The 24,298-nt window shown below is 42.2% G+C and overlaps 1 protein-coding gene across 2 annotated transcripts in view; it reads right to left on the minus strand.

Annotated features, from left to right (window-relative positions):
• Positions 1 to 24,298, minus strand: part of ST8SIA1 (ST8 alpha-N-acetyl-neuraminide alpha-2,8-sialyltransferase 1) — a 163,707-nt gene that overhangs the window by 83,568 nt on the left and 55,841 nt on the right. For both annotated transcript variants that reach the window (XM_022577758.3, XM_089920380.1), the window contains exon 2: positions 19,988 to 20,132. In XM_022577758.3, coding sequence (XP_022433466.1) covers positions 19,988 to 20,132 — 145 coding nt within the window. The remainder of the gene's footprint in view (positions 1 to 19,987; positions 20,133 to 24,298) is intronic.

The raw sequence follows: 24,298 nt of genomic DNA on the forward strand, positions 1-24,298 counted from the left end.
TTTTGTAAAAGAATGTTGCCTATAGCCTGAAATATACAGGATGGCCTATTCTCAGGGCTCTAACCTTTAAGAGTCCATTCATACAGAGATAAAAAGATGCAGAACAGAGAATAATTTTTATCTTGTTGGAAGTTGGCAAGAACATCATGACCTATGTGGACAGCTGCAAGAACAAAGGATTCCGACCCCAAGAAGTCTGCAACAACTAACCAAGCCTCTCACTCACCTCAGCCATAAAAAGAAACGAAATTGAGTTATTTGTAGTGAGGTGGATGGACCTAGAGTCTGTCATACAGAGTGAAGTAAGTCAGAAAGAGAAAAACAAACACCATATGCTAACACATATATATGGAATCTAAAAAAAAAAACCTAGGATGGGAATAAAGACACAGACCTACCAGAGAATGGAGTTGAGGACACGGGGACGGGGAAAGGGAAGCTGAGACAAAGTGAGAGAGTGGCATGGTCATATATGCACTACCAAATGTAAAATAGCTAGCTAGTGGGAAGCAGACGCATAGCACAGGGAGATCAGCTCGGTGCTTTGTGACCACCTAGAGGGGTGGGATAGGGAGGGTGGGAGGGAGGGAGATGCAAGAGGGAAGAGATAGGGGATATATGTATATGTATAGCTGATTCACTTTGTTATACAGCAGAAACTAACACATCCTTGTAAAGCAATGATACTCCAATAGAGATGTTAAAAAAAAAAAAGTGCTTTGCTGAAACCCTTTGAGGAGTTCACGTTTTTTGGGCACGAGCCACCCGTCCCCTTGCATGGCCCTGCAATAAACCTTTTTCTGTTCCAAGCACCAACGTTTCAGTGTGTTTGGCCTCACTGTGTGTCAGGCACACAAACTTGCTGTCAGTAACAAGATGACCATTCATCAGATTTACTGAATATTTCATATTCAATTCCTGGTTAACTGAAGTTTGTTACTGATTTTGTTTCTGACCCATGGATGCTAAAGCCATAAAGGGGACTTCCCTGGTGGTCCAGTGGGTAAGACTCCGAGCTCCCAATGCAGGGCGCCTGGGTTTGATCCCTGCTCGGGGAGCTAGATCCCGCATGCTGCAACTACGACCTGGTGCAGCCTAAATTAATAAATAATAAATAAAATATTTTAAAAAAATAAATAAATAAAGCCGTAGGAAGGCTGAGCCTGTGCTTTAAGCCAGAGGTTGACCACATTTCAAAAATTCTCAAAACTGGGGGGCTTTTTATGGTGGAAAGGAAAGGAAATATGAAGGGCATGCACATTGCAAAGGTAGTGGCCAGTGATTCTTAGTAGTGACGCAGAAAGTGGCAGCCGCAGCAGCAGAAACTATACCTCATGTCATGGCGAGACTTGGTCTTCTCAGCTCCCAAGGTGGAAATACCACCGAAGGATTCTTTTTCTGCAAATATGCACAGTTCCTCTTCCTGCTGATAAGCCTTACCCTAGAGCCTGCCTGCCTGCATCTGTGTCCTGGCTTAACGTTTCTTCTATAACCGCCGGCAAGTTACTTAACCTCGGTGCCTTACCCTTCTCATTCGTCATAATGGTATCCACCTTGTACAGCTGTTGTGAGGATTAAATGAGTTCTGTCTGGCACAAGCTAAGTCATCAGTAACTGTTATTTTTATTTTTAATGGACCCAGATTTTCTCAGCAACAAGCCTAGAAACCTTGGAGCCATGTTTGCTCATCTCTCAATATCACCCTAACACCTACCTCTTCAAAAGCCCTTCTATGCTTTTTCTCTTTCCACTTTCATTGTAAATATTTTTACAATGGCTGGTTACTATTAGTCGGCTTCTAGTTCTTATCCCCCATCCCTCCTTCACTCTCATATACTAGTTATTCTTCTAAGACAAAGGTGATGGTATCACAGGTGTTTGCAGTATGTCCGAGTGCGTCAAATAATGCTCATTAAATACATGTATCAATTATCCCTCAATGAATCATTAAATAAACAAACAAAGGTTAAAGCAAATCACCAAAACAGTACAAAATGTACTATGTTGTCTGCCGACAAAAACGTTTGAGATCTTCACAGAGGCACTCAGGACCCACCAACACCCCAAACTCTCTGCTCATCCTTTTCTCCAACCACATCATCTATGCTCACACCCAATATTCTCTCCACACCATTTTATTTACAACGGTTGGCCTCCAATACAACCTAAATTTCTTGTCTTCCTATATTTTTGTTGAGGTTGCTACAGTGCCTCTTCCCCTCCCCCCTTCCCTACTCAATTATCCACCAACCAAATTATTTTTCACTCTTAAGATTTATGAAGTGTCTGCAGGTATTGTGTCCAGTAAGATCCCATACAAATTCAAGGAAATGCTCAAAAACTGAAGCAGATCAGAGGAACGTTAGAATTCATTTACGCTCAATGAGTCATGAGAATTAGGTATTAAAGCTGTGCACGGTGGCTTGTAAGTATATGTGGAATTGAATCAAATCATTTCTTCAATACGTCAGAGACTTTTAAACTTATTACTGTTGATGTCGTTATTCTGCGCGCTTGGAAATGGAAGTCTCTTGTTTTTTGAACAAGGCTGTATGCAGAAAAAACCCGTAAAAAGAAACAAAAATAGAAAAACAAAAGAGAAGATGTTGTTTGAGGTCAAAGTGGTCGCCCTCCCCTCCCCGACCTCTTGGTCTCTCTCATTCCTGAAAGTGACACTGAGACACCCCAAGGAATCTGATGGTGTAGAAAACTACTAACCTAATCAAATTCCTTTCTTTTTTCCCAGAAATGAAGAACCACAAACATCACACACATTTCAGCTAAGGACATTTGGCAAGTATTTACTGAGTGACAACCAATCATATACCAGTCACTATACAACTTATTGGGGCAAAAAGCCTGACCCCCTGGCTCTATGTTTATCCCACTAAAATGTGGTGGGAATTAAGACATCTGTTTTGTTTTCAATTATAAATAGTGTGCAATTACTCAGTAATGGAGCAGATTGTTAAACAGTTAATCCAATTTAACTGATTAAGTACCTGAACTAGCAGAACCGGATCAAGTGCCTGCTAATTAACTAGTAAATTAATTATTAAGTTTAAAGAAAGCAAACCCAGGACTGTCCCATATATAACTATTCCATTAAAAAGTGAAGAAATCACGGGGGAGGGATAAATTGGGAGATTGGGATTGACATAGACACACTACCATATATAAAACAGATAACTAATAAGAACCTACTGTAGAGCACAGGGAACTCTACTCAGTACTGTGTAATGACCTATATGGGAACAGAATCTAAAAACGAGTGGATGTATGTATATGTATAACTGAGTCACTCTGGGGTACTCAGAAACTAACACAACATTGTAAATCAACTCTACTCCAATTTAAAAAATAAATTTTTTTAATGCAGAAATCAGAGAATATTCTCTTTGAGATTAACTGGTTCCTGAGGCTTCCCACCTCCCCCCAACTTTATAATAAATTATCTGTCATCCTTCCTTGTGAGAAGAAAAAGGAAAAGAAGTTGTTTCCAGAGCATCCCTTTCTTCCCAGCATCGCTCCCTTCATCATCTCCCAGGGCACCGCCATACAAACCTCCAATCAGCTAAATTTTATAGCCTCTAAAGTCCCCACTCACACCCCTTATTTCACCCTACCATCTTCTCCCCTTTTTTCAGTGTGACCCACGTATATCAGAATCACCCTGATATGCATATTAAAGATGAGTATTCTTGGTCCCACTTCTGCCCTCTTGAATCACAATCTCTGAGTAGAGCACGAAAAGCTAAAGTTCTCCTACACAATTCATGTGCACAATAAAGTTTGTGACCCACCAGATCCTACCAACCCTCAGATACAACCTAAGGTCTTCCTTCCTTAGAACTTTCCCTGACCAATCTCATCTTCTGGGATCGTCATCCACAATCCTGCCCACTGCCACCAAAGAGCTACAGTGCTGACTGTCACTCCCTCTAACCAAACACTCTAGACACTTAGCATTTGGCACCAATTGCTAGCCTCCATTTTGTGTATATACCCATCCTCCACAAACAGAGAATAAGCTGCCCCAGAGTATAAAGCATGTCTTGTAACTCCTAATGTCCTCAGACATTATATACTGACCGCAATAAGTACATAAAAGTTTTCATTCATTCATTGACTGACTTACCCAGAGATGCTAGGAATATAAGCCAATAAAGCAAATCTGTTAACTTTTCCAGACTACTGGTATAGAGGTTAAGGATACACAGCTGAGCTAAAAGAGTCTAGCACACAAGAGTTACAAAATCAAATGCCTACAGAATCCAGGCAGGAAGCACAAGCAGAGTGGAGGGAAGACAACAGGGAGTGCTAAGAACTATGGTAAAACAGAGGCCACCTGACCAAACCAAAAAGAGCAGGAACTGATCCATACCCTGTTATGAGCACTGGGACCCAGTGCTGCCAGATATACTGATTTTTTTTTTCTAAGCAATACTAAAACTCCAGATTTTTATATGAGATCTAGTTTTTAATGTTGGCAATACAGTTCAGATGACTTTTTTCTTTAAACAGTAAAAGCCAAACAAAAGACATTTGAGGGCCAGGTTTGGCTTGCTGATAGCATTTTCTCCTCTAGAACCCAGGCAGGGCCCTAGCAGACTTATATTTATTCAAAGGGTAGGAGGTTAGGAACTTCCCTGGTGGTGCAGTGGTTGGGAATCCGTCTGCCAATGCAGGGGACACGGGTTCGAGCCCTGGTCTGGGAGGATCCCACGTGCCGCGGAGCAGCTAAGCCTGTGTGCCACAACTTCTGAACCCGCGTGCTGCAACTACTGAAGCCCACACACCTAGAGCCCGTGCTCTGCAACAAGAGAAGCCACTACAATGAGAAGCCCACGCACTGCAATGAAGCAGTAGACCCGGTTCGCCACAACTAGAGAAAGCCCATGCGCAGTAATGAAGACCCATCACAACCAAAATTAATAAATACATAAATTTTAAAAATATATTTATATAATCTTAAAAAAAACCCAAAGAGTAGGAGGTAAGAGATGAGTGTGAATCTTCAATTATCCAGAAAGATATAGGAAAATGCATGTTTTAGGGAAGTTTTAGCCAAAGACTGGGGAAGACTCTCTTTCCCTTTCCAGGACCTAAAGAAAGAGGTCCTTTTAGAAGGCAGTTTGTGAAAAATTCAGGATTCAAAGAGACAAAGAACAGATCAAAGGTTTTTTGAAAAGTCTCCCTAATATCAGTTTAAAATAATATTAAGTCATATTCAGATAGTCTCATCCTAAACAGTTGTTTGTTTTCTAACCAAAATGGGATCATCTTATCCTTGCTGTCGCAACATGCATGTTTAGTTAACAAGATATGATGCGCATCTTTCCACCATTGTTTTAATACCCTCATTCTATTTGACTGGATAGGTGGCTCATAATTTAATCGATTCCTTACTGTGAATATTTTAGGTGGTTCCCAATTTTTCACTATGATAAACAACACTGCTATAAACATCTTTGGATTGTGGCAAATCCAGGAAGGTGGATGGGGAGGGAGGGATGAGCCCACTCTATTTTCTCCTTTGGTATGAACAATCAGGTTGGCTTAATTTTATGTAAAGTTCCATGCAAGAGCCTCTTCAAGACCACTTTTCAGCAAGACTGCCATCCCTAACCCATTCCACGCAGAATTCCTCATGCTGTTACTGACCTGATACCTACAACCTTGAGAACTTGATCAGTTATTTTAAGGTAAGTCCTTAGATGTGGAATCGCTGGGTCGGATAAGAAGCACGTATTTAAGGCTTTTGATATGCACTGCAAAATTTCTCACCAGAAAAACTGTACCAGGTTCACTGACCCCAGTGTGCCCTAACAACTTGGGTCGTATCAATAAAAGTTAGCAACTGAGTAAGTAGTCATCCATTTCCATAAGAAAAACAGAGTGGAAATCTCCTTATATACTCTCACAGCTATTTCAGACATACCAAGGGAGAGACTTTATTGTGTTATAATCATTCTGTGGTGGATTACTTAATCTGAGAGGAAATGATACTCAAACAGGATCCAAGGTATTAACGTAAGTGAACTAGAAAAGAGGAGATCCAAGGTATTAACATAAGTGAGCTAGAAAAGAGGAGACAAGAGTCTCCCGGGGAAAGGGAGAGAGGGTCAAGAAGCTCTATAGAAAGAGCTTAGTGTTTATGAGGAACTGAAAGCAGGCCAAGAAGGTGAAGTGTAAAGGGTGAAAGGGAACACTATGGAAACTGATGCTGGAGCCCCAGCAGGGACCAGACCAGGCAGAGCCTTGTGGGCCTGAGAAGGCTGTCTTATCCTGAAATCAATGGGAAGCTAATCAAGGATTTTAAGCAATGTGATGGCATAATCTGATCTGCATTCTAAAACAATAACTCAGGCTGTAATGTGGAAACAGACCGGTGAGGAGGCCAGATTAGATACAAGAAGGCCAACAAGAGACTACCGTAAAATTCTAGGCAAGAGGCCACTGTCATCTGGAATAGGATAGCAGAGGCAATGGTGGAAAATAAGGAATAGAGATAAAGAGAGAGAAACGATCTTCACAAACATCAAAATGTCCTTCAGCACTACCCGGTAACAATTTCTCAAGAATAATGTGTTTGAAAAGTGATTAATAATAATAGGAAAACAGACAAAACCAAAATAACAACTACATACATGTCCGGCACCAATACTGTGGCTCACTTTAAAACTGTATGATCATTTCATCTCGAGACTAGGATGAAGTTCTGAACACTAAGAAGGTGGTCTCAGACACACCATCCCACACCCTTTCCTTCTCCCAGTGCTGTAGCCTTCGTGGGAATGATCTTGGGTCCTTCTAGCACAGGCAGCATCTCCTTCCAAAAGAATGAGGCTGCTGTCATGTGGCTGCAAAGGCTTTGGAAGAATAGCTATCCATTCTATTGTTCATTCAGCTCGTTTTCATTTACCACCTGCTATGCTACGTGCCAGGCCCTGTCTAGGTGCTGCCTTCAAGGAGCTCACAGTCTGGCGCGCAGAAAGCACGTGAACAAATCACTGCTATTCGATAGTATGGTAACAGATATATACACAAATTTGGGTGGGGTGGGGGGGCAGGGGACAGATTTTTAGTTGATATGGCAGGCAATGGAGATTTGGGAGAGGGAACTGGGAAGGTTATACAGACATGAAGATGCTTTAGCTGGATCTTGAAAAATAAGAATTCATCAGACAAGGAAAGGAAGAATATTCCGGGCAGAGGGAATTAAAAAAAGCACAACTTTTTGGGGGGAAATGCAAGTCATGTGGTAATTACAGAGTACAGTTGACCTTTGAACAGTGGGGGGATGAGGGACCCCGACTCTCCGCACAGTCAAAAATTCTCCTGTTAACTTATAACCAGCCCTTCTTATACTCGTTCCTCTGTATTCATGGTTCTGAACCCATGATTCAACCCACGGCAGATGGGACAGTGCTTTAGTACTTACCTCTGGAAAAGATCTGCGTATAAGTGGACCCATCCTTAAACCCGTGTTGTTTAAGGATCAACTGTATAAAGTAATGAGAAGCAGGAGAAAGAAGGTGGACGGCTATTACTAAGCTTATATTATTTTATATTCTGCGAGAGTTCAGATGTTGAAGGCCTGTGTGCCCCCGTATGAAGTCTGAACTTTATCCTGCAGGTGGTAATCAGGCAGGGTTAACTTGACCAAGACTGATCCCCCGTGGTGCAGAAAAGGAAGCGGCCTCTGATAAAGTTCCATGGAGACCAGCAGGGGTCAGGCGCTGAAGGCCCTCAATCCTGGCCAATAGCAAGACCGGGATCCCTGCCCTCCCATCATGCCAGGGAAGAGGCTAGCTCTTGCCGAACCACGAGCTGATCGATAAATCCTTTTCTGGCAAGCTATGTCACTCACCTGTGTCTGCAAGGCTTGTCCTCTAGCTGCCAATCATGACTGCAGAGGGCTTTCCATCACCCACAAGCACTGAGCTGATAAACCAGACCAAAGCCAAGGCTCTGCCGTATCTTAATACTTTAATATCACAGTCTTTGAATCACACACACCTAGTTAGACGACTAATATGTCAGCCTAGTTTAAGGGTCCCTCTCCTGGAGTCCAGAAAGTCTAGGATCTCATCATTTGTAATTATGAGAAGGCGGCAGAGTATCTGCCAGCCGCTACTTGGCCTTCTCTGTGAGCTTCCTCCACTGGCACTGCTCCAGCAGACGTGGTGAGTGCGCCGTTAGGCCACTTGCTCTTGTGTGCACGGCGGGCAGAGAGGAGCGACCTAAGAGAAGTTACACAAACAGATTTAAGGTTTTTTTTTTTTTTTTTTTGCTGTACGCGGGCCTCTCACTGTTGTGGTCTCTCCCGTTGCGGAGCACAGGCTCCGGACGCGCAGGCTCTGCGGCCATGGCTCACGGGCCCAGCCGCTCCGCGGCATGTGGGATCTTCCCGGACCGGGGCACGAACCCGTGTCCCCTGCATCGGCAGGCAGACTCTCAACCACTGCGCCACCAGGGAAGCCTAGATGTACGTTTTATAATGACAGCCGTTGGCAGCAGGGTGGAGGGCGTTGCAGGGAGGCAAGTTCATAAGAGTGAAACCTGTCAGAAAGTTCTTGAATGAGCCCATATAACAGAGGATAAACCCTGAACGACCGCAGTGGCAGAGAGGTCAGGGAAGAGGGGATGGAGTCAAGAGATATTTACAAAATAAAACTGCATTGGGGAAGTGCTTAGTACAGAGGACAGAGTCAAACATAAGACCCAGGTGTCAGCTCTAGTGATTCGTGGGCTATAGTATCATTGCCTGAGGCAGGAAACAGAGAAGAGAAGCCGGCTGGGGAGAGAGGGCATTTAATTTTGAACATGTGGAAGGTAAGGAACCTCTGGGACACTGAAGACAGTACCCGGTGGGGGGAGAGAATGGGTCTGTCTTTACTCACCACTACCTCCCCAGAATCAGCAGTCCCTAGTACACAGCACAAAGTACTTAATAAATGCTTGATGAATGAATGGGTGAACTCATTTTATACAGAATCGCCAAAATTTTAGGAAAGCATAGTTTCGCTGGCTGCAGGGCATATTTATTTTGGCGGCAAGTCCAACACATGTGAAAGGGAATTTCTGGTGCATCAGAGCCTTATTTTACATTTTAACTCAACTCTGACTATATTTTATTGATTCTTGATTTGTACTAAATTTTACGGATCATATAGAAGCACTATATTTTTTAAATAACCACCAAGGACCTACTGTATAGCAAAAGGAACTACACTCAGTGTTTTGTAATAAGGGAAAAGAATCTGAAAAAGAATATGTGTATGTATATATATGTATGTATAACTGAATCTCTGTGCTATATACCCGTAACTAACATGATATTGTAAATTAACTATACCTCAATTTAAAAAATCACATTTGAACAGGACCAATAGATACTTGTAAATAAACAAATACAAATAAAATTAAGATTAAAGCTTATTTTATAAAAACAAAAAGAAGTACTATATTTTTTCTTGAGTTCATACATATCACTGGCCTTTGGGTTTGAAGAAGTCCTCCAATAATCCCCATCTCATCTGGAAGCGCCTGCCAACTGTAGTTACTTCAGTTCTTAATGACCTTGTGCGTTACAGTCAAAGTCTATGTCAGGCTTTAACAAGAAAAAGCAATTAGGAAATGTATACGTTTTATGGCTCCAAAATTAACAATACTTTGTGAATGTGCTATCATCTGAATAGTAGATAAGAACCAAAATGCATATAAAAGCAGAGTAGACCAAACCCTAGGGAGAGAAAAATTTAAGCAAAATAATCATATACTTATAAGGAGCTGCTAGCCCGTGCTTTATTAACAGCAGACCACCTCAAGTAAAGACACTACTGAATGAATTTAATTTGCTATTGTCTTTTTCTCAGCACCTTTTTTTTTCTTAGTAAAGAGTTAGAAGTCTGAGTCTCGGTAAACAGGAAAAATAAAATTCGGCAAGAAAAATTTTATGAAAAAAAGTTTTCAGAGTATAAAACGTTGCTTATCCTCAAAAAGCACTTCTGTTTCCATTATAGACAGCACACCCACACGCTATCCTGAATTTCTCCACCACACTTATCCCCTCACCTATCTTTCTGTCAAGCTGCTAACATATTGCCTTAATTAACAATTTGCCCAGATTCTCTCCTTCACTTAGCTTCTGCGCCCTCTGTCCTGTCAGCCTCCATAGAGGTGACACAGGAAAGGATAAGAACCGAACATTTTTGTCTTAAAAATTCTTCTTTATCAGGCCTAATTCTCAGCCCGAACCCACATCGGGACCACTGCAGATTCGGCCTGAGCCCTGGGAAATGTGGATCAGCTCTGGCTTCAGGGGGATGATTTGGGGGAGTGGCCACCCAAAGCTGTGGGTATCACCATCAAGTTACACCTGCAGTCTTCTGACCCTGGCCTTCGGGTATGGCTCTGGTAACTTGGCTTCTGTCTTATTTTCAAAACAGAGCCCCAGGTTGCCCTTCCAGATTCCTGGTGCCCAGCTCAGACTCAGTTCCAGAAAGGTGCTTCCGCCTTGTTCTCAAAAATGGTGCCTGATTTTGACCCCCAGGCTGGAAACTTCCACCTTGTTCCCTTGAGTCCCTGCCTGGATTAAATGATCAGCTTTCCAAGCCTCTAGAAGGATGGAACCCTGCCTTCCTCTGGCCAGTACCTCCCCAAAGCTGCCAGTTGCCAAAACCCCCAGCCTAGTGGCTGGGAACCTGAAATCAATGACTGTTTAACCTGGCTCTCTGGGTATAGCTCCACCCTCCCCCAATCTTCATGCCTGAGCTTTGCACACTATTGGCACATAGTTTTTTTTTTTCTTTTTTTTAATTGAAGGAGTTGATTTACAGTGTTTTGTTACTTTCAGGTGTACAGCAAATGGACGCAGTTATACACATACATATATATCTATTCTTTCTCAGATTCTTTTCATTATAGGTTATCATAAGATATTAAATATAGTTCCCTATGTTATACAATAGGTCCTTGTTGTTTACCTATTTTATATATAGTAGTGTGTATACGTTAATCCGAAACTCCTAACTTATCCCTCCCTCCCCCCTTTCCCCTTTGGTAACCATAAGTTTGTTTTCTTTTCTTTTTATTTTATTGAAGTATAGTTGATTTACAATGTTGTGTTAATCTCTACTGTAGAGCAGAGTGATTCTGTTATACATTCTTTTTCATATTCTTTTCCATTATGGTTTATCACAGGATATTGTGTATAGCTCCCTGTGCTATCCAGTAGGATCTTGTTGTTTATCTGCCCTATATATAATAATAGCTTGCATCTTCTAATCCCAAACTCCCACTCCATCCCTCCCCCACTCCCCCCGCCTGTGACAGCCACAAGTCTGTTCTCTATGTCTGTGAGTCTGTTCCTGTTTCGTAGATAAGATCATTTGTGTCATATTTCAGATTCCACATATAAGTGATACCATACGGTAGTTATCTTTCTTTTACTCCTTATTATCTTCTGGTTACCGGAAACAGTTACCTAGGGTGAGAATCTTAATAACCCTTTCTGCCTACTAGCTGGACCGCCTTTTACTCTCCACAGCCAAATTAACTTCCCTATTCTATCCCCACCCCAACCCTTCTTCACCCAGAAGTTCTGACCCTACAGATAAGAGGATATGTCAGGCCATGAGAGATGTCAAGAACATTGTGCCAGCTCCCATGGGGTCTAAAGATTACAGGCCAATTAGCAGAAGAAGGAGAGTAAACTGAATTGAACAAATACAAACATTAAGAAAATGTTCTCTGTACTCATTTTGTATCTTTTTATTCCCTGACCAAACTAATTAAGCCAGAGAAAATTCAGTGTTGATATGATCTAAGTTAATCAAATGTATCTTTATGCAGTTAAGAGATCTCTAATAGACTTAAGGAGTACAAATGAGCATATCAAGAGCAGAGGCCTCCTGGTATGAAACCAAAAGCTCAAAACGAAGTCAAAATCAGATAGAAATACCTTTCTACACTTGGACATTTGCCAGTAAGAAGGACCAAGATGAAGAAACCAACTGAAGAAAAACAAAGATATACCAGCTTTTTCTCCAGGAAAACACCCTGTCATGTGAACCAAATCTAAGAAGAAAATGTTCTGTGGAACATTAACACCTCCTGAAAAGAGTTATCACTCCCATCAGACCTACGGGATGAGATTTGACTCAGTGGTAATTGGTGTCATGCAACCTTTTCAGTTGTTCGCAGGAAGCTTTAAGCCTGAGCCATAATCAGTCTTTGTACTAAATTTTACACACTGTCACATATTTTAGAAAGGTCCACACCGTGGCGAGACACACCATTCCTTACAACTCATTTTCATTTTGTTCTCAACCATAGACAACCTGTGACAATTTTCTTTAGAGAAAGGTCTTAATTTGTAATTATTTCTAAGTTTGAAAGACAAAGGCGTCTTACAGTTTACTCTCAACTACTCCGTGGGGCAACTAACTTCTAATCGTGTGCCTTCCTTTCCTCCGAGGATAACAGGTATTTGCAAGTCCTCTGATGACCCACTCTCCTCGTCTGCTCAGTTACGGGACAATGAGAGGAACAGAGGCTACTAATCCATTGTCAAGATACCCAATCTTAATTCACTAGAAATTAATAATGTATCTTACATTGCACTTTCAGCGTATCATAATTATTATCCAACTATAATGATACAAATGTCCAATTGGCATAGCCTGAGGCATTCTCCATGACTAATTTATACTTCCCTAAATCCCAGACTCAACAGATTTATCTCTTCTCACCACTCACCAGCATGGAAAATTGATTTGACCACTTTTCTAGAGTTTTCCCCCCCACTGGTTCCCGAAATGCCTAAGAAATGCTTACGTGCCATAAATGCTTAAGCAGATAAAAACAGTAACATTATTATATGTTTGCACAGTGCATTCATTACAAAGCACTTTTACACCCCTAGTCTCATTTTAACTTGGTGTCTCATAATAACACTGAAATGCAAACACCAGGTATTATTAGTCCCGAACTGAAAATTATAAATTCAGGCTGAGAATAGTTACATGATTGGCCTGGGATCACAAATGTCATCATAGAAAGCCAGGTCTAAAACCCAGATCTGTAGACTCCATTCCCTACATATTTCTCTAACGTTGCCATTTAACCAAGGATGATAGGAGTAAATGCTCTGAATTATTTAATGGTAGTGGGATCATGTTCTGGATTTCTATAATATAGAAGCAGTGTGCAAAGAATAATTTGCTTTCCTTTGAGAACCTGGATTTCTCTATCACGGATGCGATGCTGTGATTTATAAGGAACATTCAGATGATAAAAATATGTTTCCCAAATATATTTGGTCTTCATGCCCAGTTCCTGACTTACAGCCCCCAAAACCCTTGATATTTCCTGAACAATAAGAGCAAAGGGAACATCTTTTATAACATTTGGTCTCTTGTCCTCAGTTCCTGAAAATCCTTCAGAGCCATAAAGGTGAAAATGGTGTCTTGTTACGGAGAACAAGCCCCTTCACACCACATCTGGGTTGATGTTAATGTAAGCGACTTTTGGAAACCATCTAAGGATGGGGGCTCGTTTTCAGGCGAACCAATCATGAACAGAGGGTTGGAACTTTCAGTCCCACCCCCCTGATCTCCAGGGAGGGGAGAGGGGTTACAGGTTGAATCAAGCACCAATGGTCAAGGAGTTAATCAATCATGCTGACATAATGAAGCCTCCATAAAACACCCAAAGGATGGGGTTCAGAGAGCTTCCAGGTTGGGGAAACAGGGCACTTCCACTTGCCACGAAGCAGGGCCCCAAGGTCCAGGAGAACAGAAGCTCCTTTGTTGGGGACCTCGCCCTATGTGCCTCTTCATCAGGCTGTTGATCTGTATCCTTTAACATCCTCTGTAATAAATCAGTAATCTAGTGAGTAAACGGGTTTCCTGAGTTCTGTAAGCCATTCTAGCAAACTAATAGAACCCAAGAAGGAGGTCATGGAAACCTCTGATTTATAGCCAGTCGGTCAGAAGTACAGGTGACAACTCGGATTTGCGACTGGCATCCTGAGTTGGGGGGAGTCACTGGAACTTCCCATTTGTAGCCGGTTGGTCAAAAGTACAAGTAATAACCTGGGCTCGTGAGTGATGTCTGAAGTGGAGCGTGGTCTTGTGGGACTGAGTCCTTTACCTGTGGAATCTGATGCTTACTCCGGGTAGGTAGTGTCAGAATTGAGTTGAATTGTAAGACTCCCAGCTGGTGTCTGAGAAGTGCTTGGTGGTATGGGAAAGTCTCCACATAGTCTCCACACACACACACACATTGGATTTGGGTCCAGAACCCATTTAATAGAAACCAAAATAGAAACCAGTTGGAACTGGTCTTATTTCTCCTTCCAAAGTGGGCCACTAGGGCACTCAAGGTCAAAGTGCAACTACAGTGCTGTACAGGATCCTAGAGCCTGCATATCTGTACTCTATTTTTTTTTCCTCTCAGATAGCTACGAAAGAATTTCTCCATTTCCTCTAAGAGTATTTATATAAGGGAAGAAAAAACCTTAAAATGGTTTCAAGGTGATTGCATGATAAAAATTAACAATGAATCCACCAGAACCCATGACTCTTGTTTTTGTTTGTTTTTGTTTTTTGTGGTACGCGGGCCTCTCGCTGTTGTGGCCTCTCCCGTTGCGGAGCACAGGCTTCGGACGCGCAGGCTCAGCGGCCATGGCTCACGAGCCCAGCCGCTCCGCGGCATGTGGGATCTTCCCAGACCGGGGTACGAACCCGTGTCCCCTGCATCGGCAGGCGGACTCTCAACCACTGCGCTACCAGGGAAGCCCCAGAACCCATGACTTTTTAAGAAAAAAATAGAAACAAGATAATAATAACACTTCAGGGGACTTCCCTTGTGGCGCAGTGGTTAAGAATCCTCCTGCCATTGCAGGGGACACAGGTTCGAGCCCTGGTCCGGGAAGATCCCACATGCCACGGAGCAACTAAGCCTGTGCGCCACAACTATTGAGCCCAAGTGCCACAACTACTGAAGCCCACACACTTAGAGCCCATGTTCCACAACAGAAGCTACCACAATGAGAAGCTCACATACTGCAACGAAGAGTAGCTCTCAGTCGCCACAACTAGAGAAAGCCCGCACGGAGCAACAAAGACCCAACGCAGCCAAAAATTAATTAATTAATTAATTTTTAAAAATAACAATAATACTTTGGAAATCAGACAGGCCACGTTTTACATGCCAGCCCTCCACTTGTGAGCTCTAGAGCCTTGAATAAGATATTTAACCCTCCTCAGTCTCAGTTTCACCCATGAAATGAAGACCAGAGTAACAACCACACAGAATTGCTATAAGGACAGAGTGAGATAACCTGTGAAGAAACTAAGGCAGGCAGTTGTCCAGGTCAGCACATGGAGTGCATTTGCCTTACAGCTGAAATACTGAAATTTCCCAGCCTCTCTTGCAGCTAGACACACCCATGAGATTCAGTCCTGGCCACTGACACATCAGCAGGAGTCTGTCCAGATTTCCTCTTCTGTTTCCTCTCTGTCCTACTGGGATCCTGGATCAAAACTAGAAGGTTCCTTGGCCATCAGCTAAAGATGTTCAAGCAGGAGCCTGGGAACTTGATGGCGCTGTGTAGCCACCATCTAGCTCTAAGCTACTCACCTCCTAATTCCTAACTATTGCCTGAGATAAATAAATACCTGTTTGGTTAAGCTCCTGTGTCAGGTCTCAGCCAAACACAAGTCTGACAACATGAACCGACACAGGCTTGGCAAAGATCTATGCCCACCAAACAGTCCCCTCAGTTTCCTTCTAGTTGAAAAGGTATATGTTTGGAAAATGATTACAGTCATATTGGTAAGTAAAAAAGCAAGCTACCAGACGATGTAGATTATATAGTAGAATCTAAATTTCGTTAGAAGAAAAAAACTGCTCTGAGACTCGGGAATACCCAGGAGCTCAGAGGATTCTATTAAGCACATTACTGTGGAAAAAAAATGTGTATTTTCTTTCTAACAAAGTCATTTTGACAAAACTACTTCAAAATATCCTGCTGGGTTTCCCCTGGGCCAAGGGCATTGTGGGTCCACGCCAAGTGGAAGATGTCAGGGAGTTTATGGCGACCAGAGCAGCTAGAAATGTCTGTCTGTGGTGCATTAATGATATTTTGTGATTCTTTACATGTGGCCTTGGGTAGATACTTTGAGGAAAAATGACTCGTCTAGTTTGTGATGTATTTCACGTGACTATCCAGCACAATGTAAGAGAATGGTGGGCCAACCATATATTTATTACACCAAAGAAAATATTTATTAAATTATATCAACACAGTTGTGGTTTCTAACATTCCTGCTACTCCCTCACTCGTTGCCAAGGAAATTTAATGCTCTTTCTGGGTAAAAATATGTCTTAGGCCAAAATAGCATTTATTCGGTATTATATACAAATGTGGGACCATGTAGGCTTCCAAGGGAGAGGCAGAGCAGGAAAGAGCTGATCCCAGCCTAGGGGATGGAGGTATCCTCAAGTATTCTCAAAGTGGGAACACCTACCATCACACTGTCCCCTCCAAACACACACACACACGCACTGCATGTTCTAGAAAACCTACATGAGGATTAAAATTCGGCCCTTCATGCCTAGTAATATTCAACAAATATTTCACCCAAATACATTTATAGAGCCATTTGAAAACAGCTGCATCAAACTGTCCTGCTTGGTCTCCTATAGTTCAAGCCAGGGCACAGCAGTAGTCCAGCCCAGGTGGGACATACATAGGCAGGGAGAGCAGCTGGAAATGAGCATCTATATTAAGTGTGAAGCACTGCACGAGGCACAAAAATGAGTTTCCTCAAAAGCTCACAAGATGGTATTGAGATCAGCAGATAAAGACTTTTAGAAAACTGTGATAGGTGATTAGGCAAATAACCGCATAGGAGGCAGAATTGAATAAATTTGATAATAAAGCCATGGGAAGTCATAGGAGGTCCAAATAAGAAGCAACTAACTGTAATTACAAAGTATACAGCATCTCACTAGGGCCCTTGTGGACCCTCCAGCCTTGATTCAGGACCTGTTAACTTTCCACATCACACAGAGAACCTTGGATTGCATCTTGGCAACAACAACAAAAGCAGTGATTAAAACAGGCAAAGGAGTAATACCAATAATAATGACAGCTGACATATATGGAGCATTTAGGGGAGAAGTGTAATATATAATTAAACTAAATACATTAAAATATATAATTAAAAGTGTGATATAAAGTTATACATCTGAGTTAGCAAAGGAGTGATTTAGCATTATCTTGCTGAAACAGGGAGTGGAGGGATGCTTTGTTCAACTGACAACACAGAGCCCAGCTCACTCACCTGCATTTCTGCCCAATCAACACATACCACTTTCTTCCCACAGGGAGCATGAATGAAGCCTAACAATTAACTGACAACTTAGCTTCCTGATGACAAGCTAGAAATCTTTCACTGAGAAATAAGAGGGCCCGGGTATAGACACCTTTTGATGCAAACTGATTCTCCAGGATTTCTATAAATTAGTTAGTCATTTCAGAATCTCTTCAGAAGAATACACACGTAACCTTTTTTCAAGTCTACCCATTGAACTGGTTCAGCCCTTTGTAATGACTGTGCACACACAGAGTGATGTGATGACTTTCACTTTCTAAGAAAAAAGCATTTTTCCTTTATTATTCAGGGATGGTTCCTTGGTCTTGCAGCTGGCACACAGAGACACAAAATTCATGTGCACACACTTGAAAAAGAAAATGTTTCCTGCTATCTTACTGCTGCAACTTAACGGATAAGATGGGAAGTTAGTTTGTATTTCTTTAATCATTTCTTCTCTTCAAATCTATTTTCTAGCACAAAGTCAGTTAGTATGATTGAAAGCCCTCATCTATAAAATCCTATTTTGGGTTTCTTTAAAATCTTTTCTATTTGATGAGCTGTTAAAGGAGATTGCTTCCTTATCTCTTCTTCATTTCATAGCAAGTTGATATCAGTATTTGTACAAAGAAGATGCTGTGAATTGGCTTACTCAACCTCAATTCCACCCTTTTTCTAGCTTCCTGCTAAAGTTTGATTGCTTTAAAAACTGCCCCTCCTGGACTTCTTTGCAACTAGTGTTCTGGATGTAAATTAATCTTACCCACTAGATGCACTTGAGGGAGGTTTGGAGGGAGGAGGTGAGTTGAAACCCATCTTCCTGGCCCTGTTTCTGCCAATGGCAGTGGCCACGGTGGTTTTCTAATCCCTAAACCGCAGTTATGGCAGCAAAGTTCTTGGGCTAAGTAATTCCAGGAGCCACCTCTTGACTCCAACTCCTCTATTCGCCTAACGATTTTTTAAGTGCCTAATGCCCAACATGAAATATCCTTCTGCTAAAAACACCTAGGAAGGGCTTCCCTGGTGGCACAGTGGTTGAGAGTCCGCCTGCCGATGCAGGGGACACAGGTTCGTGCCCCGGTCCGGGAAGATCCCACATGCCACGGAGCGTCTAAGCCTGTGAGCCATGGCCGCTGAGCCTGCGCATCCAGAGCCTGTGCTCCGCAACGGGAGAGGCCACAACAGTGAGAGGTCTGCGTACCGCAAACACAAAACAAAACAAAACGCCTAGGAAGATTTCTGACTAATGCAATTATATTCTTCATTCCTCAGTCTAAAGATGCAGCATATGAACCAGGACAACATTAATAAACCTAAAACATTTACATAATGCTTTGTAGTTTACAGCATACCTGGACATGCATTATATGACATGTCCTTGACCTCAACTCTGTGAGTGGACAGGTACTGCTCTCGCCACTGCACAAATGAGAAAGCTGAACCTCAGAAGAGTTAGGTGACTTAGCAAGGCATTTAGTTAGGAAGAGATGGAGACAAAATTCAATTCTACATTTTATGACTGTTAATCATTTGCTTTGACATAAGGAAGGCTCCCAAGGGCAAATGAAGAAGAGAGAAAAAGCACAAGGATGCTGGCCATGAATTAAACCTTCTATTTCCTATTTTAAAATAAAGTTTTTCAACTGTATCATTATACATACTCTAAAACCGTTAAATTGGATGAAAACACCTAAGAATGAACTAGCAAATGGGAGCGATTTCATAGAGCATGTGACTTTGGATCTGGTACTGCCTGTGCCTCAAACTTTGTAAGATGCCTCCTCCGAAGAATCTTTGCTATTAATACAGATATACGTTTTCCACCTCTGACCATGAATTCTCTTTCTGCACAATCATCTGGCCAAACCAAGAGTAGCGTGAAGACTTGGGGAAGCCGACATTCATTTCTCAATTTCTCCCTAAGGGCAATTTCACCTAAGATCCACTTCCCATCTCCAACTACGGCTCCCTAGAAATAAAGACTTCCTTTTTCCCCCCACTAGCTACATAGATATATTTTAGTAAAACATTTGATTTCAATGCTTGGGAAACCACAAAGAAAAACATTAAGGAAGCAAAGCTTGATTCAGACCACTTCAAAAGTGGTCAAATACTTTCTCTCCATCTCCACCACTCCTACACTTTATAGCAGTAATCTAACCACAGGGTTAAGATTCACAAGCTCTAAGAAGCAACTTCTGACCATATGGTCCCCACTCCCTGAGTATCAGCCCCAAGAAAACATTCCAGTGTTGCAAATCTTCAAGATCATACCAGAGCCAACCTCAAAGCACTGGAATTCCACAATTCCCTGATCTTGCTTCCTTCTCTGCTTGCTTTCTTCAGTCTCATATGACTCAAATCAGAAGGGCTAGGAAATCTGTTACTCTGTAATATCCTACTGCTGCCCCTGCATCACAACATTATTTGATTTCTTCACGAAAAAATGACAGTATAAAGGGAAGCATTTCTAATTCAGAAAAGTAAGAAGATGAAAACAAGTAGATCTGATTAGTTAGGCAAAATCAATTATCCCTTTCCTATGATATCAAGACATAGAAGAGACTATATTGAAAGGCAACAAACTCTGTACTAACCTGGGGGAAGAGAGAATAAGTTGAATTGTCAATGGTGAATGAGTATAAAAACTCCCCATCGTACCACATGCTCTTCCCCATGGGGGAATTCATTTTAGTCATAGCAAAGAGATGGGCGGGGTCACAGCAGTCTTCCATCTGTTTCCTAGGAGAGAAAACAGAGAGAGAAAAGAACAGCAGGTTAAGTGAGCAGCAGGCTCATTCACTTGTCATTCCCACAGAGATGTGCAGCCTTACTTCAGTGCCAGCTCACAAAAGCATCTGTGTCTCCAGGGTGATTAGACTACTATTAATTCATTCTTTCAGCCATCAGAATGCATGACTGGAATATTTCATAATTTTTAAAAAGTTAAAAAAAATACATCAGCTGGTAGGACTGTAAATTGGTGCAGGCACTATGGAAAACAGTATGGAGACCCCTCAAAAAATTAAGACTAGAACCACCATGTGACCCAGCTATTCCACTTCTGGGTATTTATCACAAGAACACAAAAACACTCATTGGAAAAGGTATATGCACCCCCATGTTCACGGCAGCGTTACAGTTGTCCCTGGGTATCTGCAGGGAATTGGTTCCAGGACCTGCCTCAGACACCAAAATCCACAGATGCTCAAGTCCCATAATCGACCCTCTGTATCTGAAGTTCTGCCTCCATGGATTCAACCAACCTCAGATTGTGCAGTACTGTATGTATTTATTGAAAAAGTCCATGTATAAGTGAACCTGTGCAGTTCAAGCCCATGTTGTTCAAAGGTCAACTGTATTTACACTAGCCAAGACATAAAATCAACCTAAGTGTCCATTTATGAATGAATGGTAAAGAAGATGTGGTATATATACACCACGGAATACTACTCAGGCATGAAAAAGAATGAAATCCTGCCATTTTTGACAACGTGGATGACCCTTGAAGGTATTATGCTAAGTGACATAAATCAGATGAGAAAGACTGTCTGATTTCACTCATATACAGAATCTAAGAAAACAAAACAAAACAAAAAGAAACTCACAGTTGCAGAGACCAGATGAGTGGTTACCAGAAGGGAAGGAGGTTGGGGGGTGGGAGAAATTGGGTGAAGGGGTCAACTGTCTGCTGATGGATGGTAACTAGACACATGGTGGTGATCAATTTGTAGTGTATGCAGATGTTAAATTATAATGCTGTACTCCTGAAACTGAGATAACTAAACAAAAAGAAAGAAAAACATCAGCTCTCACATGCAGTTGAAATATGTCCGAAGGCAAAAATAATCATTATAATTACAGATTGATGGATTTAAACGTCCAGGAGCAGAAAAGGCTTGGATGGCTAATGCATCTTCATGGTGATTTAACAATCAGGTGGTTACATTTGGGGACCACGGACTTTACGTGACCTGTACGGAGTAGGGAATACACAGAGGAGCCCCAAAGAGGGTGCATGTCCCCCCAAACTGAGGGCATGATCAAAGAACCACCCCTGGGAAATCCTTTTAAATAGAAACAGAATGAGATGAAGGATGTGATTTCAGGCACCGGTGAAGCAACCTGCCTTTCAACTGGTAAATTGCGGGCCTTTCCGGTTCTCGTTTTGTCTGATCTCTCAGAAGTGTGGGACACAGCTGAGCGCCGGGACTTGGCGAAGGTCTCCTCACTCTCTTTGTGTCTGAAACACCAGGGTCTCCTGGGTCTCCTCCCCTTGTCCCGGGCTGGCTCGCTGGCGCTCCTCTGCTTGCCCCTCACATGGTGGCCATGTTACTATTCTATAGGCTAAGCTTCACATTCTCCTCGAATTCAAAGCCTGTCAGAAACCAATTCCATTTCCTCACTGAGCCTTCAGGAGTAAAAGAACTCATTCCCCAGTCCCACTTCTAGAAGGACCAATAAGCCAAATCGCTGACATAAACCACTTCTGAATGGTGCCCCTAAATAGACCTGCTTGCTCAGATATCTTTGGCCACGAGTGGTACCCAAGCTTAGATCTGACGGGATGAGGAACTAGAGTACAGTCATCCCTGGTCTCCTCGAGGTTGGTTCCAGGACACCCCCCCCCATACCAAACCCCATGGATGCTCAAGTCCCTTATATAAAATGGCATAGTGTTTGCAGACAACCTACACAATTTCTCCTGTGTACCTTAAATCATCTCTAGATTACTTTTTAGTGCACTACCTAATGCAGTGTTATGTAAATAGCTATAAATACAATGTAAATGCCATGTAAATAGTGGCCAGTGTGAGGCAAATTCAAGTTTTGCTTTTTAGAACTTTCTGGAAGTTTTAATTTTTCCAAATACTTTCCATCTACCCATTGGTTGAATCCTCAGAGGCAGAATCTGAGGATGAGGATTTGGGGGCAACTGTACTTGGGTTCAAATATTGGCTCTGCCACTTACTGACTCCATAACCCAGGAATGTTACTGGGCTTCAGAAACGGCCTCAGAGACTGTTCTTGAGAATTCCCTGAGAATGCACAGGTGAAGCATGTAGTACAAGTCTGACCTCATTGCAGAGATGAATAAATCGAGTCAGTGCCTGGAGCTCTTCCCAACACCTGGTGCTTTCTCTGGTGCTTTCTAGCTGGCTTCCCCTTCACAAAAGTTTCAGCAGAAAGGACGGGGGAGAGGGGCTCGGGAAAATGGCCTTCATCTTTCAAAGTTGCTAGAATGTGCGTCACTCTTACTTCTACATCATTATTCCGTCAGCTGCTCTTTCCTTGCCTCCTCCATCTTTGGTAATTTTTATTGTGTTTCATTACCCAAAAGGCAGCCTGAACAGAGGCAGGAAAGTTTTATAGTGAATTGCCTACATTTTCTCAAAAAACCATCCTAGGTATTATAGTCAGTCAACATAGAACTAGACATGGCTTAAGACTGTCTTTAAAAACGAGGATAATTATCTTAAACATGACTCTCAACTTTTGGGGGTGAGTAAATTTTTGAGCCCCTATTCCCTTTCTGGTGATATCTTACCACTTTTAGTCCTTACAGTAACCCTAAGAGATAATTAAGGGAATTATTATCATTATCATTCCTAATTCACACCTGAGGAAATGTATTAGGGCCAACACGGGACATGCTTTTTCCTCTCCGCATGCTGCCTGTTCAGGACCATTTTGACTCACCCTTACCTTTCTCTTTCCTGAAGGAATGCTTTCCAAACACCAGCCAAACACCTGCAACACACCAGGTGCCTTCCTAGATCTTTTCCCACTTAATTCTCACAGTGAGTGACCTTGGAGCTACATAGCTTTAGGATTCTTTTTTTCAGTAATTTAACTTGGGGCACATCACTAGTGAGGTGGTGGGGCATGATTTTGCTCCCAGGTCTTTTTACTTCATATCTGGTACTTACTTCCAGCCAGACCACAGCTCTCGCCTCCAAACCAAACTAGACTTGCTATTGAGCACAAAGTGCTACAGGAAATTCAGAAGAAAAATTTGTCCCAGCCATATAATGACACCCCATTTAATCTTTATTAAGCTAGCAGCTTACATATCACTTTGCACTGGCTTCCTCTATTCATCCCCCAAAAAACTAAGATAGAGCTGATTACAATACCTTAAACTTACAGACAATGGAACTGAAGCTCAGAGCAAGGGACCTATTCAAGTCAAGTTCATGAGGCTCCTGCACTGCTGGTGGGAATGTAAACTGATTACAGCCTCTATGGAGAACAATATGGAGGTTCCTTAAAAAACTAAAAATAGAATTACCATATGATCCAGCAATCCCACTACTGGGCATATACCCTGAGAAAACCATAATTCAAAAAGAGTCATGTACCACAATGTTCATTGCAGCATTGTTTACAATAGCCAGGACATGGAAGCAACCTAAATGTCCATCAACAGATGAATGGATAAACAAGGTGTGGCACATATATACAATGGAATATTACTCAGCCATAAAAAGGAACGAAATTGAGTTATTTGTAGTGAGGTGGATGGACCTAGAGTCTGTCATACAGCGTGAAGTAAGTCAGAAAGAGAAAAACAAATACCGTATGCTAACGCATATATATGGAATCTAAAAAAAAACAGTACTGATGAACCTAGTGGCAGGGCAGGAATAAAGATGCAGACGTAGAGAACAGACTTGAGGACAGGGGGGAAGGGGAAGCTGGGACGAAGTGAGAGAGTAGCATGGACATATATACACTACCAAATGTAAAACAGATAGCTAGTGGGAAGCAGCCGCATAGCACAAGGAGATCAACTCGATGCTTTGTGATGACCTAGAGGGATAGGATGTGCGGCGGGGAGGGAGGGTCAAGAGGAAGGGGATATGGGGATATACGTACACATATAGCTGATTCACTTTGTTGTACAG

The sequence above is a fragment of the Delphinapterus leucas genome, chromosome 11, assembly GCF_059928025.1.
Source record: "Delphinapterus leucas isolate spDelLeu-1000000601 "Yukka" chromosome 11, BTC_Dleu_Yukka2, whole genome shotgun sequence".
Taxonomy (NCBI): domain Eukaryota; kingdom Metazoa; phylum Chordata; class Mammalia; order Artiodactyla; family Monodontidae; genus Delphinapterus; species Delphinapterus leucas.